Source organism: Lactuca sativa, chromosome 2 (assembly GCF_002870075.4).
Source record: "Lactuca sativa cultivar Salinas chromosome 2, Lsat_Salinas_v11, whole genome shotgun sequence".
In the NCBI taxonomy this organism is placed as follows: Eukaryota; Viridiplantae; Streptophyta; class Magnoliopsida; order Asterales; family Asteraceae; genus Lactuca; species Lactuca sativa.
In genome coordinates, this window is record NC_056624.2 from 222,070,167 (window position 1) to 222,089,457 (window position 19,291).

General features: G+C 32.2%; 1 protein-coding gene and 2 non-coding genes across 3 annotated transcripts; all 3 read right to left on the reverse strand.

Moving 5' to 3' along the window:
* Positions 1–8,230: 8,230 nt before the first annotated feature.
* On the reverse strand, positions 8,231–8,315 carry LOC111879902 (small nucleolar RNA snoR114). The gene has a single exon (XR_002846262.1). It is a non-coding gene; the product is annotated as a small nucleolar RNA snoR114 (small nucleolar RNA).
* A 5-nt stretch (positions 8,316–8,320) lies between these two features.
* Positions 8,321–8,391, reverse strand: TRNAG-GCC (transfer RNA glycine (anticodon GCC)). The gene has a single exon. It is a non-coding gene; the product is annotated as a tRNA-Gly (tRNA).
* A 6,237-nt stretch (positions 8,392–14,628) lies between these two features.
* On the reverse strand, positions 14,629–17,247 carry LOC111879839 (uncharacterized). The gene is made up of 2 exons (XM_023876272.3): positions 16,978–17,247; positions 14,629–16,439 (listed from the first exon to the last, which is right to left on the reverse strand). The coding sequence occupies exon 2, from the start codon at positions 16,300–16,302 to the stop codon at positions 14,692–14,694; it is 1,611 nt and encodes a 536-aa protein (XP_023732040.1). The 5' UTR covers positions 16,303–16,439; positions 16,978–17,247; the 3' UTR covers positions 14,629–14,691.
* Between the last annotated feature and the right edge of the window lie 2,044 nt (positions 17,248–19,291).

Below are 19,291 nucleotides of genomic sequence, written 5' to 3' on the forward strand. Positions count from 1 at the left end.
GAAGACGAAGATTACGATCTGCCACTGTGTGCTCGACGCCATTCTCCCACCATGGCCAGACCAATCAATATGGGCACAAGAGATCCAACATTTGTGGTTGTGGATGGTGCCCTAATTAGGTGAAGGTTAGGTGAACAAAAGAAAGTGATGATCCTGTAAATACATCTCTTTCTATCTTCAATCCTTTACTATAAATTGTGACAATCCAAAATTCATTCTGTTACATTACCCCGTTTCCGTTGACGGAATATTCCATTGTATAAAAGTTCCGTTAATTTGAGGCCGTAAAATAAATAAATGTTTTATTTATTTATATGTTATGTCGTTAAAGTCGTAATAAAATAAATAAAACAATTACTTTACATTCCATATTAATTTGGAAAAAGGTTAAGTTTATTACGACCACTAAATCGGGTGCGACCAAAAGCCTCGTTTAATGGCAGTATTGGGTAGATTTCCACTGAGCTTCAACTCCAACCCCTATATAAGGGAGAGTAAACTCCATTTCAACCTTTTTACTCTCTCTCTACAACTTTTCCCGAGCCAAAAATCGTCCGTTTCGAGCCCCAAACGAGTAGGTAAATTATCCTAACTTGTTATATAGCTTATCTAGCCTACAAATTTGAGTTAAAAACATAAAATAGGGGCAAAATGATGTGTTTACGGCCCAAGAACACTCTTTGACCGTAAACACCATTTAATGGGGGGTTTTTAAGCCCCAAAACCCCTCCAAATTGCCCCTAAGGCTTGGATATGACTTTTAGGCTTACATATTCGGACTTAGAACACCTTGAAACGAGTTTTTGAAGAGTAAACATGAGTTTACTGCCCAAGAACATGCTTGGGCCGTAAACTCCTCTTCATGGGGAGTAAACTCATATTTGTGTGTTAAAATGCCCTTAAACACACCAATGGCCTTGGATTAAATTCTAGAATCAACCACCAACAAGCTAGGGACCTTAAACTCAATTAAAACAACTCCATAAGGAGTTCACGGTCGTAAACCCCTCATGAAAGGGTACCTGGGCCGTAAACTCCAATAAAGGGGTTGAATGGTGCCCTAAACTCCCCATTTGACTTGGAAAAATGCTTAGGATTTTATCCTCTACCATTTAAGACTTCAAAACACCAAAAGAATGAGTGTATAGGAGCTTACGGCCGTAAGCTCCCTTGCTTAGGTCCGTAAACTCCTCAAATGTTCCATGTGAAGCCTTAAATCCATTCATACAATTTATTTTTGGACCTAGCATAAATCTACAATTGATATGAGACCTTTAAACATCCTAGAACACCCTCACCATGAGTTTACGGCCGTAAACTCATGGGGAGTTGTTCCAGGGCCGTAAATACCACATATAGAGTTTACTCTTGGAGAGTAAACTCCATTCCTAAGCCATTCACACCCTTAAATGTTACCCGGGACACCCCAAACACTTAACCAAAGTCTTTTCCGCTCTTTAGGGTGCGTATACTTATTTAATTAGTATTAAATGTACTAATTGTATGTGAACATATGTTATCATATGTTAAATAGGTCACTAAGTGTGTCCAAGTCTTTACTTGACACCGAGCACTCAACCAGCACCTCCGTCAGATCCACTTACATCAGGTGAGTTCATACCCCTGAATGAACCTTTTAAATGTTTTTACATGTTTTATAGGGGGGAATACAAGTTAAACATGCCAGTTATCATATCAATCACATGTGATTGATAACCCGCATGCACAAGGATTCACCACACTGTAAACTGTTTTACCGAGTAGGATACTATAAATGGTTTTCTAAAATGTATCACCTGTTCAAAACTCTTACTTATATTGTTTTATCAAAGTTCATTTTAAACTGGTTTATGAAAGGTTTCCAAAGGTTTTCAAACTTATTTTACCAAAGAACACCAAGTTGTGATTTTCTCAAGTACAAAGGTTTTCTTCCATGTTTTGATACTCCCTCTTAGTTTAAACTCCTACTTGATAACGCTTTCACTTCGTGATGCGTTTATACTTGTTATTGCCTCTATTTCGCTTATACTTGTAGTCGCTTATGCCTAGTAGACGCTCTTACTTCACTTGTTGTCGCTTCTACTTCATGATACACTTATATTTGGTAACGCTTATACTTCACGATTCGGTTATTCCACACTGTACGCTTATACTTCACGATTCGGTTATTCCACACTGTACACTTATACTTCACAATTTGGTTATTGCATACTGTACACTTATACTTCACGATTCGGTTATTCCACATTGTACACTTATACTTCACAATTCGGTTATTGCATACTGTACACTTATACTTCACGATTCGGTTATTCCACACTGTACGCTTATACTTCACGATTCGATTATTCCACACGATTTGGTTATACTTCACGATATGCTTCCACTTGTTACACACTCAAACGTAGTTAGATGTATGCATATGCTTGTATAGATGTATATAAATAATGGTTGAAGGACTTAGGAAGGCTTGTCCGCCCTATTTCCTTTTCTTCGTTGAGATGTGGTATGGTGGGATCGGATGTCCGTCCGAAGGTCGTTTGATTCATTAGTTATATATTATGTATACGAGCATAGTCATATAGGTTTACTCTAGTCAGTTCGGTTATGAGTCTCTACCTCTAGTTCATCACTTATATTGGAAACCCACTACCCACTATTTGGGATGCATCTTCGGGACACGACCTTCTCCGTCGTCTAGTTGGTAACCAGAGTCTCCTGTAGGGAGAGCGGACATTGTGTGTATAGATCTATACGGGATTGACACCCCCGCACCCTGACTGCTAGCTACAGTCCACGGCCTACCAAGCCAAGGGGTGACAAACGTCACATTTTATAGACGCTTACAGGGCGTCAGGTACTCTAGTGTCGGTTAGTATGGTTACGAGTATCCCAGGTTACCTTATAATTCATGGCCTTAAGGTAACGGTATTTCACACTGTACTTTACACTGTATGCTGAAAACCCACTCTCAGAGTCACTCTGTTTTTAGACCTTGCTAGCTGTATCTTTTATTTGATACTGTCTAGGGTCTGTATTCCTTGTTTTAGACCTTGCTAGCTGTATCTTTCATTTGATACTGTCTGGGGTCTGTATTCTTGTTTTAGACCTTGCTACTTGTATCTTTCATTTGATACTGTCTGGGGTCTGTATTCTTTGTTTTTAGACCTTACTAGCTGTATCTTTCATTTGATACTGTCTGGGATCTGTATCTTATGTTTTTAGACCTTGCTAGCCGTACCTTTCATTTGGTACCGTCTGGGTTCTGAGTCTCTCTTTGTTAGACTGAGCCAGGCGTGTCGTTTGTTCGATACTCTCCTGGATTCTATGATTCCTTTGCCTTAGTCAGCAGTCTTCACTGCTGAGGCATATGTTATTTCCCTGATTCCTCTTGCTTTCTTTAATAATCAAATTCTGTATTTTGATAATGATAGCGATTAAGGGAAAACTACTTTTTACCACATAACTCCGTCCAGTCTTGGTAGAAGACTGCTTTTGTTAAAGAAAATATAGGATTTTCTGGAAAAGACACTAATGTAATGGACATTCTAAAACTACCACTTTTGTTAAAGTTATTTGAATGAAATGACACTAAATACTTATGAACTTACCAGCATTTGTAAAAATGTTGATACTCGCTTTTCAAATAACTTGTATTCTCATGTCAGCATTAGACAGGTACATTTCCGGAGCTGTTGATGAAGATAGCTTAGTACCAAGCTGTACTTATATTATTACTTGTATTACTTTGATGTATTGATATGTAAACCATGTAAAACTATTACTATTAATGCAATGGTTGTTGTACTTTGATTACTATAATGCATGTGTTGTGATACTTGACATGACGTCATCCACCCCAGAACGTTTCCGCCGTTCCGGTTTTGGGGTGTGACATAAATCTTGATTAAACCCCTAAATATCGCCTCACCATGAACCGAAAATGAAGACCAGAAGGGAATTTGTGCATAAGAGGATCAGATTAGCCTTCAAGTAAAGGAATGGAACTGGAATCGAATGTGAAAATCGAAGTGTCGATGAAAATATTAATCATGTTTTTTCGGGTTGTTTGAACATCGACTTGATTGGAGAGCAGGGTATGAGTAGTCAATCATATATACTTGATGTTTCTTCCACTAAACGTCGTCAGAGAGTCCATCAATGGTGGCAGCGACCTGTTAGCACTACCAGAAATGGGGACTTTCTTCCCACTTGAAGTCTTATGAAACATACGACAAATAACCCATTAATTCTGCATTTCTAATTATAAAGAACCAAGATAAAAAAAAAAAAAAAAAAAAAGTAAAAAGTAACGGAGAATTAGGGTGAATCCTCCCCAAATTCGATGCAGGCTTCAAACTTACTGATTAGTGTGTTTATGAGTGTGTTTTAATTTCAGTGTGTATGTATATGTGAAGTGTGTGTTTTAATTTCAAAAACTGCATGTTTGTGTGTTTTTTTTGGAAGAAGAAGAAGAATAAAAGACGGGGAAGGTGAATCTTGGAGAGAGAGAGAGAGGTACAGTAAAAGTGGGGGTAAAAAGGTCTTTTCATAGAACTTAATAGAAAAACTAACGTGGCTAACTGTAAGGACCATTTGTGTGTAATGTTTGCTCATAAGGATCATTCGTGCAAAAAAAGGTTTAATAAGGACCATTTTAGGGAAAACTTTAAAACCTTAAGGATAGTTTGTGATATTCATAGTGTATGGTCATGCATGTTGAATTGGTGTTCTTGTCAAATAATATTTGATTACACAAAGTCATGACACAATAACCTTGTTCTGAAATTAAACCATTTGATTACACAAAGACTATAACATTAAGACAACATTAACCAGAACATAATTTCCTGCGGTCAAACTCAAAAAAGACACAAACACTACATAAACCATGCTATAATTTCCTGTCTTCAGACTCAAAATAAGACCACCAGTACATTAACCCTATGACTACGACACTACTTCTTGCATTCAGACACCACATTCAGAGGCAACTTCAACCATGCTTCAAGTAACGAATTGCAAAAAGACCCCAACTGAAGAGAATGATTAACTTATACATCCTAGCTTGCAGTGTAGCTTGTTCATAGACCTGATTAACCCATGTGTCACTTCCACTGATCTAGGGCACATGGGCTCATCAAACCACCCAATCCAACCACACCTTCTCTCATTACGAAGACAAGACCAAAATCGCCTTCCAGGGTTGCGATCTGACCAGGAAGTAACGATGGCTAGATCACGATTTCCACAAGCACATATCAGCATTTTCCAAAGCTTTCTTTCTCTAACAGTAGTAGTGATCGATTGAATTAGGAGGAAGAACAAGAAGAAGTAATATAGGCATTAAATTATATGTTCAGAAAACGTCCTTTAGGCTAAAATGACATAAATACCCTCATGTGCAAGTCACATGGGGGCAACTTAACGTGGAATGGACGGAAATCCAACTCGGGGACCAAACGCGTGCAACTTATGGTCCGTAGGTACTATTTGAGGGAAAAGAGTACCGTAGGGACTACATTATGGAAAAATCCAAAACCTAAAGGACCATTCGCGTAATTTGTTCTAAAAATAAATACAAGTGATACAATATTTTCAAAAAGGGTGGATGTAAAAAGAAAAACAGCATATATATTTAATCATTATGCAATTTATATTTTAAAATTACATTATCAGATACAAAAAGGGTGCATGTAAAAAGAAAAACAGCATATATATATATATATATATATATATATATATATATATATATATATATATATATATATATATATATATATATATATATATATATATATATATATATATATATATATATATATATATATATATATATATATATATATATATATATATATATTGTATCTATAATATGTTGTGATTTATAAATAAAATATCTATAATATGCTGTGCTATTTGGTATTAAGAACATTTCAAATAATTTTGCGAATGATTTATATAATAGAAGACTTCAAATAGTCACAAGATTAATATACGGAGTTTTCCAATATATGGGAGGGGTTTCTCATATGTATAGATGCTATGAAAGAATTCTAAAGTTAATATAATGATTTTTCGGATATTCCCATAAAAAATTGTATTTTTTTTTTTCAGACATTTACCATAGAAATAAGCACATACATATAACAGATTTAGCTTTTTAAATAATGTCATCGGCCACAATCATGTTGTGGAAAGCCAGATTTGATGACTTACTTTTCGCACGATGGAATGGATGAATAGAATATCCAAATTTTATAAAGAAGTCACCAACACGCCACATACCATTTCCACATTAGAAACATACTATTTCTATATTAGAAAGATATAACATTTTTTTTCAATTTGATGATTATCTTATTAGACTTTGAGGCTTCTCTTTCCAATGTGTTTATCTAAATTTGTAACATATGAAACATAAATTTACGCGTTAATTATATAAAACACCTTAAGTAAGATATTTATGGTTTAAATCTAAACTTTTTTTTATTTAAAAAAATCCTTATATTTTCTATATTTTTTAGTTCTTGCCCTTTTAATAGGTTGTCAATTATCTACCGACAATAGATAAAAAAAAATTCGAACAAAACCTCGTAATTGATATATTTTTTTGTTTATATTGTTTTAGATTATTATTTTTTGTTGTTCTTTAATCTTAATTGCTTTTGGTGTTCTTGGTAGAGGAAGCTAAAAATTAGATTTTATTTGTTTTATTTAACTTGGATGAAATTATATCAGAAGTAGTTACGTGTATGTTAATTGTATGTTAATTTAAGGACCACACAATTTTATGTCTACATCTGCTGACTTGGATGAAATTAGATCATAATTGGTTTCATATTTACTAATTTAGAGACCAAAGGTTTTACATCAGCTAATTTGGATGGCATCGTATAAACATACTATTTCATGTCTACTAATTTGGAGACCAAAGGTTATGCATTTGCAAACTTCCAATTTTTAACTAAACGTTCCACGTCTGTTATTTTGAAAATGAATAATAATGTATCGTTTAAGGAATGTATTGATTTTGTTATCATTGATATGACTATTGATGAGTTTGCAATTTTTAACTAAATGTTCAACGTCTGTTATTTTAAAAATGAATAATAATATATCGTTTAAGGAATGTATTGATTTTGTTATCATTGATATGACTATTGATGGAGAAAATGAGACTACAAAAAATTAATTAGATTGTAATTAATCAAATCACTTATGAGATTAAAAATGTTTCTAACAAGTAAAACATAAAAACTCAAATTATATTTTCAAACATAGATTGTAGTTTGGGAGTTATACATATATATATATATATATATATATATATATATATATATATATATATATATATATATATATATATATATATATATATATATATATATATTCTACAAGAATAAACAAAAAAAACGAAAAAAAATGAAATAAAATGAAATAAAATTTCAACAACATAATAAAATTTTCAGCAAGAAAAAAAAGAAGAGGTTAGAAGAGGTTGGAAGAGGCAGTACAAGGCTGCGCCAAACAGAGTACGCGCGGAGGTTTTTGATTCTGAAGACTTCTAAAAAAACAAACAGCTACGAGATGAAAAGTATTGCGCGTGTGCTGCGCCGCACAGCAATAAGAGGTCTGAAGAATTTTTTTTCCAAAAAACAAACAACACCTTAGTGTTTATTCAAGTTGCAACTTCCTATCCCCATTTAATCATTTATAATAATAATAATAATAATAATAATAATAATAATAATAAGTGCACTGTTTATATGACTTAATTTGTAATAAAAGTAACATAAATACCAAATTATTCTTAGTTACCCAAAAGAATGTTTCTGAAAAGTGGCCCCATATGATAGGTTTTAAATTACATGTGATAGTGACTTTTTACCTCTAAATCATCTTAGAAAAGAAACATGTGGACAGTTATTTTGTTTGAACCATGATATCAACGATTTTAGTTCTCTTAATACACAATTTCTTTCACATAAATCGAGCAAATACATCAACAAGTGGAGGTGTTTGTATATTTTTAGGCGAGAACATAATCAAATTTTATCTTGAAATTTATAATAAAGTTAGATTACACTACCCAGTTATTTAACATAGGAATGAGCGTTGGGTTCTTCGTTTAATACTAACACTTTACATTTAGAAAACATAACGAATATATTGTGGCTAAATTTTCATAAACTTTTAAATGGTGGAAACTAACAAAAACAAAAAATAAATGCTCAGATGCGCTTCTAATTCGAATTATCGAAATGCTGTGATGAACCAACATCACAAGTAGCACAAATAACTCATCATTGCATTGAGTTGCACCAGCCGGGAATCGAACCCGGGTCTGTACCGTGGCAGGGTACTATTCTACCACTAGACCACTGGTGCTTTTGTTTAAACTTTGCCCCAGGTGCTTTATAACGTAGCTAAATTCCATTTTATAATAAAAAACAGGAAATCCTTGGCTAAATAAAATGATTTCAAACAGATAAAATTTAAAAGTTTCCTTCTATGTAACTAAAACGATTTAAAAAATTATGTGTACTAGGCATTCAATATTTTATTTTTAAGTTATATTTTTGTGTATTAGTTACTAGGTGTGAGACCCATGTATTATATGAGTTTATTTAAAATAAAAATTAAATATAAAGTTCTAAACATTTAAGAAGTTTGAATCAAAAAAAAAAAAATTTAAAAATATATTAAATTATAAAAATTCAAAGTGTTTTTTTTTTCTCTTTTAAATTTAAAGAAATAATTTAGATAAATAAATAAAAGAAATTAATAAAACTTTAACTTGGTAATTTTGAAATTAGAATGAAAGCTCATAAATAAAAGTGATATGCATTTAATATTATGTAGAATTTAATAAAATGGAAAAACCATAAAATGACATGTGGAATAAAAATTAATTTAAAATTACCACAAAATTACATGTGACAAAATGAATGAGAATGTGACATGTGGCAAAAAGATTTTTATTTATTAGAATAGATGTTTACAAGAATCATTGTAGTACAATATTGTCTTTTAGCTATTTTTTTACTAATTTGATTTGTTGATGATAAAATTAAACTCAAATAGACACATGTATCTACTATAATAAATGAAGGTTTTTTTGCCACATGTCTTCTTCTCATTCATTTGGACACATGACATTTTCTAGAATTTTTAAAATTTCTATTTTCCACTTGTCATTTTATTGTATTTTTATTTTATTAAATTAAAATTCCACATTTAATGTGTAATGTAACATATATGTAAACTATTTATTAGAAAGAGTTTATATATGTAATGTATTTAATACATTAAAGTCTCATTAATTTTAATAATTCAAATTTTTTTTAATTTTTTTTATAAATTCAAACTTTTCAAATTGTTAAACTTTTATATTTGTTTTTTTTATTAAACCCATGTAATACATGGGTCTCACATCTAGTAATTAAATAAGTTGAAGTTGTCACGTCTAATACACAAATGTATTTGTTTGATGACTTGAGGAACTTATGCCTAAGTATTTTATTAAGTGAGTGATATACATTATTACACCTTACAAATTTTCCAATTCCTCCAAAAAATATCTTATTTAATACACATACCCACCAATAAGTTCCAATTTATTTCTTGTTTAGGATAGATTTTGTATCAATATAATAATTACAAACATGTCGATTCAGATAAAACTTATTAATAAATGACAAAGATTTCCACTACTTTTGAGTCATTAGTAGAAGCACAGGTGATACAAACACCTTGTAAAGAGAGATGTAATGGATACAATTGGTTATTAATCATCATGCTCATCTTATCATTTTTCCCCATTAAGACCGGAGGAAATGGGAGGGAAGCTTCCCTCATATTTTGTGGGTCATACTTATTTTTTCCTCATTTTTCTTTTCCTCACCTAAAACCCAATGAATGGTTGGGAAGGGTTTCCCTCACTTTTTTTTTTAAAATAAAATTTTTTTTGATTTATAATTTTTAAATTAATAGTAAACATAAAATTTAATTAAAAATAAAAAGCATTTAATTAACTAAAATAAAAATTACATTAAACCTAATATTTAAATTAGTAGAAAATTAAAAGTGTAGGGTCTATTTTGTAATTTTTGAAAATTATTTTTGTGAAGAGATTTTAAAGTTGGGTGTATTCTGTCATGAGGCCAAAACATAGGGGCCAAATATGTCATTTTCAGAAGCTTTCATCTTCTTCCTCTCGTTAAAACTTGCAGCTCAAAAAAAAAATTCCAGCCACTCACAAGGAGAGAGAGAGAGAGAGAGAGTGTGCGGGACTCCCTTCCCCCACCTTCTTCCCGCCTTTCCTTTCCCGCACCCCTGGTGCGGTGTTTCTTGATCGCGAGAGTAACCCAAATTATATGGTTATCAGCAAGGTTGTCAAGATCGGGATCCTACCTAGGATCGTTTTTGGGTTTGCAAGATCGGGATCGGGATCCTAAGATCCCACAAAATAAAATATAATTGTAATTTATAATTTTTAATCATGAAAAATATTTCAAACATTCAATTTTTCATTCAAAAGTTATAAAATTTACAAAATATTAGCCATAAGATACAATACAAAATGATAAATGGTAAATTGGTAAAGAGTAAAAGACATAAAGTGGTAAAAAAATTTCATTTGAAAAAAAAAATCAAAGGAAGGTAAGATCGGATCGGATCGGATCTCGATCCTACGATCTTACGATCTTACCTGCGATCCTACCCCAAATACGATCATTTTACGATCTGGATCGTTTTCATACCTAGGATTATAGGATCGTACGATCCTACGATCAGGATCGCGATTTTGACAACCATGGTTATCAGAATCAATCAATCATTTAACCAATTTTAGAGATGGTTAATTTTATATTATTTTTAAATAAAAAAAAATCATTTTTTCTGCATTTGTAATATCCTAAATTTTTATTTTTTTTAAATTATTTCCTGAAGTAGTCGGATTTGATTAAGGTTGACCATGTAAAATGCCCGGACCATATTTTGTGACATTTGGTAAGATTTTGTGACAGTAGGTGGGATTTTGTGTGCTTAGGTAGGATTTTTTGTGCATAGGTAGGATTGTATATGTCTAGGTAGGCTTTTGTATGCTTATGTTTCGGGTCGTGTTTTTTACCCCAAATTGGTTTTGTGTCCTGGTTCGTTTATGAATTTTGTTGTATGTTGTCTTGTATTTATGCTTATAATTTTTTAAAGGGTTGTTCGGTAGAAACTAAATAATTCACTATTGAATGATTAAGAGACATAAATCATTCAATGTTATTTGGTAAAGTTGATCAGATAAAGAAATTACCATTTTAACTTTCTAACAAAAACAATTTTAAAGAACACAGAATTGTAATTTAATTCACAAATTCAACTAAAAGGAAACATACTAACCAAAATCATATCAACTATTAACTTAAAAAAATATCTTGAGAGAAAAGTTTTCTCAATTCCATCTCGATATGGTCGATTGCCTAAATAATAGCTCAAAATCCAAGAAAACAAAAGTCAAATGACACCTATATGAAGATATGTTCATGACCCAACCGGAAAGTTTTAAGCCTAAGGGTAAAGAGCATTTGGTATGTAAACTAAAGAAATAAATATATCCGTTACAATAAGCATCCTACAATGGTATTTGAAATTTGATAAAGTCGTGAAAAAGAATGACTTCAATAAGAATCGAGTGGACAGTATACTCCCTTAAAATGAGCGGGAGCAACTTTGTCATACTTTGATGACATTATTTTGCAAGTAACAATTTAAATTTTAGGCACGAGTCAAAGCGATTACTTTCGTGCCATTTTGACATGAAAGAACTCGGCGAAGCCTCTTATGTGATCAATGTTGAAATACACCGAGATCAGGCCCATGGAACATTATGATTGTCTCAAAAGGCTTATATTGAACATGTTCTTGAATGCTATAAAATGCATTAATGTTCCCCCCCCCCCCCCCCACACACACACACACACAATTCGATCTTGGAGTTATAAGAGACGTTTCCGTTTCTTTTCATGTCCAAAAACAGAGGTAGATAAAGAGCAAATGAGATTGATACCTTATGCTTCTGTAGTTGGAAGCCTCATGTATGCTCAAGTTTGTACTTTGTATTTGTTAGGCTGTCAGAGCCAACAAATAGAGGGATACAAAATGAACTTCAAAAACACTATTACTTTGTACTAAAAAGTAGTACAAGACAATCAGGGTTGATCCAGAAAGACATGGGACAAATGCTTATATCAATTTGCATAAGGTACTTGAGTCACAAAAAACGGGGATTTGTTTGAATTTGCATAAATGAACATTAAACACATGCAATTAAAGATTTGAAATTTAATAATAAAAAGAGTTTCGATCATGTAGCAAACTCTTGTATCATGCAATTCAATCACAAAATGAAGTAATAATCTATATTTGAAAGCAATAACTAATGGGTTTTATATATTAATAACACTTATTTTGGCGGAAAAACATAAACCCTAAGTTCACATGCACCCTAAAAGGTTTATGTTTTCACTATGATTTGCAAGCAACTATTGAATATTAAGAACCCTAAAAGTATGTTGCTATTTTTAAAATTTGTAAAGTGTTATTAGAAAATACTTACCTTAGTTTATTATAGCAAATAAACTAGTAATCATTCCTTGTTGGTCTTCAGAAAGCAAGCACCAGAAGTCTCGTGTCTTTAATGACTCACACTCAAACCCTAGCAAGTTGGAGGCTAATGAAAAGAAAGTAGGAGGAAGGGAATTTTCGAAATTCTCTTTGAAATGAGGTAAATTTCAAAAATCATAACCCAAGGGGTTTGTATAGGTGATAGGGAGGCTAAGGATAAGACAATTTTCCTTTTAGATAACCATTTTCCCATTGCTTCCTCCCTAAGACATTCCAAGCTTCTTTAGTGCTCAAGAATACCTCTAGAAACCCTATAACCATCTAGACTTTCATCCCCCTCCTAGGGAGGTTCTGGAATTGGTCGATGTTCAACTTTTGAACATTGTTACCTTTAGTCCTTTCGCTTTTAATTAATCCAATTAATTTCTGATCAATTCTTAATTAAATAATATCATTTCTAATTAATATATTATTCTCATAATATATTAATAAATCATTTATTTTGATTTCTAATTAATTTATTAACTATATAATAAATTAATAAACCAATCCCTCTTTCCAAAAAACATTCCAGTCAATTACTAGGTTTGAAGACAACCCAAAAGGACTTTGTTAATAATTCAAGATTATACTAATTTAGTTATTGATTTAGACACATAATCCAATACTAACAAGCTCTAGCATTTTCTATTCACCAAAGTGTTTGATCAAAATAAGTTCTTTGAACTAACCCTAAATTACTAACCTAATCTAAGCAAGCTCTTAGAATTATATTGAAAAACCACATTAAGATTTGTGTGAATTTTTCCAACAATGGATACAACTAATAAGTTTGGAAGTGTAAAAATATGTAATTTTAGTTTACACCAAAGTTAATCCCATCATAGAACCAATTTGATGCTTGTACTTTAAATTTCAATTCATAAAACAATTACAGATTCCATAAATTGAATAACAAGAATGAACTAACCCTAATTCTAGTGGCTAACATGAACCAAAATTAAATTAAACATGAGATTAAAACGAAATTACAATTGCTAGATAGAATACGAATAAAACATCAAATCATATGATTAAATACATTAACACAATTGTCTAGAAATCATAATAGAAAGGGCTTTAGCCGGAAATGGCTAAAGCATGAAATTCAAAGTCTATAAATGGAAATTACAAGATTAAATCCCGTTATAGTTAAAAGAAAAATGTTTCCAAATGATTCTCAAGTGATTCCCAATAAAAACCTTCAAATAAAAATCGCCTCAAACTCATATGGGTGAGAGAGAGTCAGAAAATGGCTCCAAAATCTAGAACCTAAAAAGAGTTGACAACTACGACTATAGGGTAATATGATTTTGTTTTAGACATCCATACATATGCACAAAAATAAATAAGCTTGGGTTTTTCTCTTTCTATCACGTTTTCCAGAAGCAATCCCCCAAGAACAGGAACGAGTTTGTTTGTGCAATCCTACATCGATTTGGATGTGTGATAATGGGAATCAATAACTCATCCTTCAACATCAAACAGCTCTTTGGAGACCGATTATCAATCAAGTATTTCAATCTCTTATGTGGTAGATGAATTTGTGTTTGAATTGATTAGAAAGATTATAGGATATTGATTATTAAGAAACAATCAACATAAACTTCTTACATGTAATTAATCGACGTCACTTTATTTGATATCATTTGACAGACAGTTCTTAGGTTAAGATATAACACTAGATTATAATTATATCGGCTTGGGTTGGAGTCTACAATTTTGTTCCTCCCTAAAACCCTTTCACTTCCTTGCTACTAATCAACATCCAAGAACTCTATTATATTAACAAAATTACTAATTATGATAGGAAAATTACAGAAAAACACTTTCTAGTTTTCACCATTTTATCGATTAGACAGAACTTTCGGAAATTAAACATCCTTCAAAACTTAAGATACAACAAACAAAAGGAAATGCTAGAAAAAAGATGAAATTTACACAGCAGAAAATATTTAAAAAAAAAAAAAAAAAAAAAAAAAGATCTCATATACATACACCTCGAATGATATTAAAATTTTAATATTCTCAATTGTCTTCTCTATGTATTAAAGATGGAATCGGTGGTTCCAGAGTTACATCTTTACCTCTCGCATGCGAATCCTCCACATCTGATGGCTGCCTGGCAGAGCTATTCTGAGGTGGAGAACTGGGACCGGAATGGAATCCAGATTCCTGTTCCCGTGGCAGAGTTGATAACGGAATCGGAACGGCTACCTCCTCCCCGGGTTTCTTATAAAACTTATCCTCTTTAATGTCATACATGTTTCCAGTCCGGACTTCCTGAGCAAGCGTACACCAGCAACAGAAAAGCCACAATGCACAATCAGTAACAGCAGGTTTCCCACAACAGGAATCAGAAGGTGGCAGATTGAATCTTTTTCTCATTTGAATCCTCCAAAACCCACCATAAAGCAACCCAAACACACACAGAAATATCCCCGTAATCCCCAATGCCTCTCTAGCTGTCTCATTATCGATATTTATCGCAGCCAAATTAAAAATCCAAAAAGGCGCCAAACAAAACAAAAGAAATGTCGCGATATGAACATACATGTTTCCAAATCCAAGTCGCTCCATATTCCATCCGAAAACACAAAAACTACAAAACAACGAGAGGTATGCTAATGAGATATCTTGCCAAAAGTCGAAAATACCCCCGCTCCATTTCGGACTAGTTTCGATTGTGCTCTCGTCTTTTGGGGTGAATGAGAATCTTCTTTCGAAAGACTTCCCTCGGTTGCTTTCCGGTTTAAGTTGTGATTCTTCATCGGAAGGAGCGGAATCGTATTCCTTTCCGAGGGGGCTCACGACGGAATACACACCAGCGATTGCGGGAGCGCCGATTGCTACGGAAATGGTGATTCCAACTCCGATTGCTGGTCTTTCTGATCTCCTGTACCCGACATTGAGACCACATAACGCGTACTGTGCGAAACAGTTTAGGTTAAGTAACAAGACAACAACCAACATGTGGGCCCATTCATGAGGTTTATATGTTCCATCTTTGCAGTATAATTTTCTTAATTTTGAAATGTCTTCTGGTTTCCATCTTATGAGGAGTACAAGGTGGTAAAGCCTTTGGGGATGTTGGTAAAGACACATGAGGGTAAAAAGGGCATTTAAGATTTGGTTGTTGACTTCAAACCAAGCGTCTCTTTGAGTCTTTCTTGGAAGGACGTGGTTTAACATACCTGTCATGACAAGAAACAGGATTGCACCTGAGACAGCAACAACTATGATCCAGATTAAGAGAACCATATTCATGGGGTTTCTTATCCATTCTTTCGCTAATTTTTGGAGGGAAATCCAGTCAATTTTCTTGGAGAAGACTCGAGTGAAGCGATCACGAATTGCTTGACTTGCACTGGAGGGAACTGTGCGTGAGAAATCGTCTCTTTCTTGGGCAATTCTTTGGAATTTTGCAGTTGGAGTACCTAAATTGCCAAATACAAGGAAACTTGGGGTTCTATTGGTTAGAGGAGTAGGAGTTGTAGCAGTACTATCCCCCCGAGTTTGAGAACCTTCATCCCTTAGAAGTCCCCTGCGAGAGGTTTCAATGTGAAGATTGACTATAGGTTTGACTCTACATCCGTTTGATTTCTCTTCTTCAACTCCATCATTATCATTTGAAGTCATTGTAGTGTAGTAGTTCTAATATCTTTTCAGCTGTTAATTGCTCTTGGAATTGGATTATCTTCCTTTAATAACAAGAGCAATGGTGGCAGCGATGAATAGGCATGGAGAACTAGCTTCGAACTTCAAATCCAGGAGAACTAAGCAAGTTTATGAGAAAAAATTGATCAAAAGTTAACCTAAATAACCAACGCCTTCAATTAAAAGAATATAGATATCTATTTCACATGAATAATTGACTATCGACATTGAGCAGTGCTACTTTTGACTAAGTGCATCCCTTTTGGTAAAGCAAAATGTAATTGCATCAGCTATGCACGAGATAAGCAAACGAACACAAATCTAACTGTAATTAATAATAGAGCTAACTTCAAACGAAAGGCAAAAAGATCAATATCGTAAGAACATTGTATAGCTGTAATGTTCGTCTGTTCTCTCAAACCTAAACTCAAGCTAAGTTGTCAAATTAAGCCAAATTTGAGTTGTTAAACGACTTAAACTTGCAAAATAAGAACTGATCAACAACATCTACCTAAAACCTCAAGAGTTCAAAAAAGTGAAATTGAGAAACTTAAAGCAGTCAACGCGTGTATCATCAAAAAGCGTGAAAACTGAAAGAATCTTAAAACCGTACGAACAAAGCTAAGATCTGAAAATGCTTTTGAGAAAAATATGTACCTGTAGCTGAAAACCTAGTTCGAATTCATCTTACCCTCCCGTGGTAACAACTTTAGAGTTATTGAGAATCCTTAAACGGAGGAAAAGAGGCTCAAAAGCAGATGAAATGAAGGGAAGAAGGTTCTTTTGTGTTCCACTAGAAAAAAAAATCTGCGAATAGCAGGCAGCTCAGCTGGTGGATTGAATTATTCGGTTCGGTCAATGCGAAGCCGCTTAGCTTGACCGATTAACGACCGCAAACCAAAAACCGGCACAAACAATAAACCTATTCTCCGCTGTCCAGCGGCGTTGCTTTATAAAACGGCAATTCTTTTCCTTCCTTTACTAAAAATGTACAGAAGCAGTCCTCTGACTTTTCGTATATACATACTACTCCCTCTTATCGTTATAAATGATCCCGAGACCCTTTTTAAATAGAATTAAGTTTGTTCATTGTTTTATTTTGCCTACAAAATATTTTAGAAGCAACCGATAAGATATTTTCGATATTCATAAATTGCTCTCTCTTTTGGAAAGTAAAGAGATTATTCTATTAATATCATATATAATAATATAAAATCTTTAATTTTGTCAGAAATGTATAACTTTAATTTTTTATGGATTTTAGGCTCATTAAAATCGGACAGTTGCTATTTTTTTTTTACCTTTTTTGTGTATTTCTACTTCATTAGAGCACTTACATTTGGAAGAAATATTCGATTTTACTTTTTTCTGGTTCATAAAATCTCTTAAGTTTGATTTTATGGTTTATTAAAGTCCTTAAGTTTTATAAAAATATTTGGTTTTACCACACAAAAAGGATAAAAAAAATTAAAATCACACATTCAATTTTTGTGAACCTAAATTTCGTAAAAGGATAAATCCATATGTATTTGTCAAACTTAATGGCCTTTATGTCATTATCTCTTAATGTTATCCATAAATTTTATGGATAATGACTTTAAAACATATATATATATATATATATATATATATATATATATATATATATATATATATATATATATATATATATATATATATATATATCGATTTGTATACATTTTGGTCACTGAATTTTTTTTTGTCCACATGTGCATCTCCAACGTGTTTAACTGTACACATTCAGTCCTTATGGTCGGCTACTTCAGGTAAGCCAGAAAAATGATTTAATAAGATAATATATTTCTCATTTTGTACACATTTAGTACTTAATTTTTTTTGTACGTTTAATCCTTGATATTTTTTGCAAATAAGTCCTTGTTATTTTTGTATGTATTCAGTACCTATGATCGGTTTCTTTAAGTTTTTCTCACGGTATCCTACGTGGGACAATCATTAATGATGTGTTTGGGACTGTTGATGCTTATACTCATCGCGTCATCGGCTACTTGGTTGTTTGGGTCTTGTGGTTTGACTTAGGTCTTGTGTTTTGAACGCTGTAACTTTTTCATATGATCTCTGATTTTAAAAATCTTTATATATGCGCGTTCTTATTTGAGTCTACTATAATTTTTATTTAGATTACTCTCATTAAAAAGTAATATATTTTTACTTATGTTATTTATATACATGCGTTCTTTATAAATGTATGTATCAACGTTTTTTTATAAAATCATAAGTAAAAATATGTTATTTTTTAATAGAAGTAATCTAAACGAAATAGTATACTCAAATATAAACATGTGGATATAAATATCGTTAAAATTTGAGATCGGATGAAAAAGTTACGATGTTTAGAACACAAGACCTAAGAAATCAAATAGCCAATGTCACGGTGGCCATAATCATCAACAACTCTGCACACCTCATTAATGATCGTCTCACATAGGATATCGTGAAAAAAACTTAAATAAATCGTTCATAAGTATTGAATGTGTACAAAAATGACTTATTTTGTAACAAAAAAAAATAAGGACTAAAAGTGCAAAAAAATATATATTAAGAACTAAATATGTACAAAATAAGAATTATATCATATTAAATCATTTTTTTGGCTTAACTAGAGTAGTTGGTCATAAAGACTAAATATGTACCGTTAAACAAATTAAATGGAAAAATATAGACAAAAAATACTTAGTTAATAAATATGTACAAATCAAATAATATATTATCTTTTTAAGAATTAAATTTTATCGTGAAAAAAGTTTGTAATATTAAAACAAGTAATTGTTTTAAATAGGAAGGTGTAATGTTTCCAAGTAACAAGTCAAAATTAGTTGATATTTTTATTAAATCTATTTTTAATAAAATAATCAATATGCCAAACATAATGACAAAGGATACATAATTAACTAGTTACAAATCATAATCTTGTTTTTAAATAATATTATGT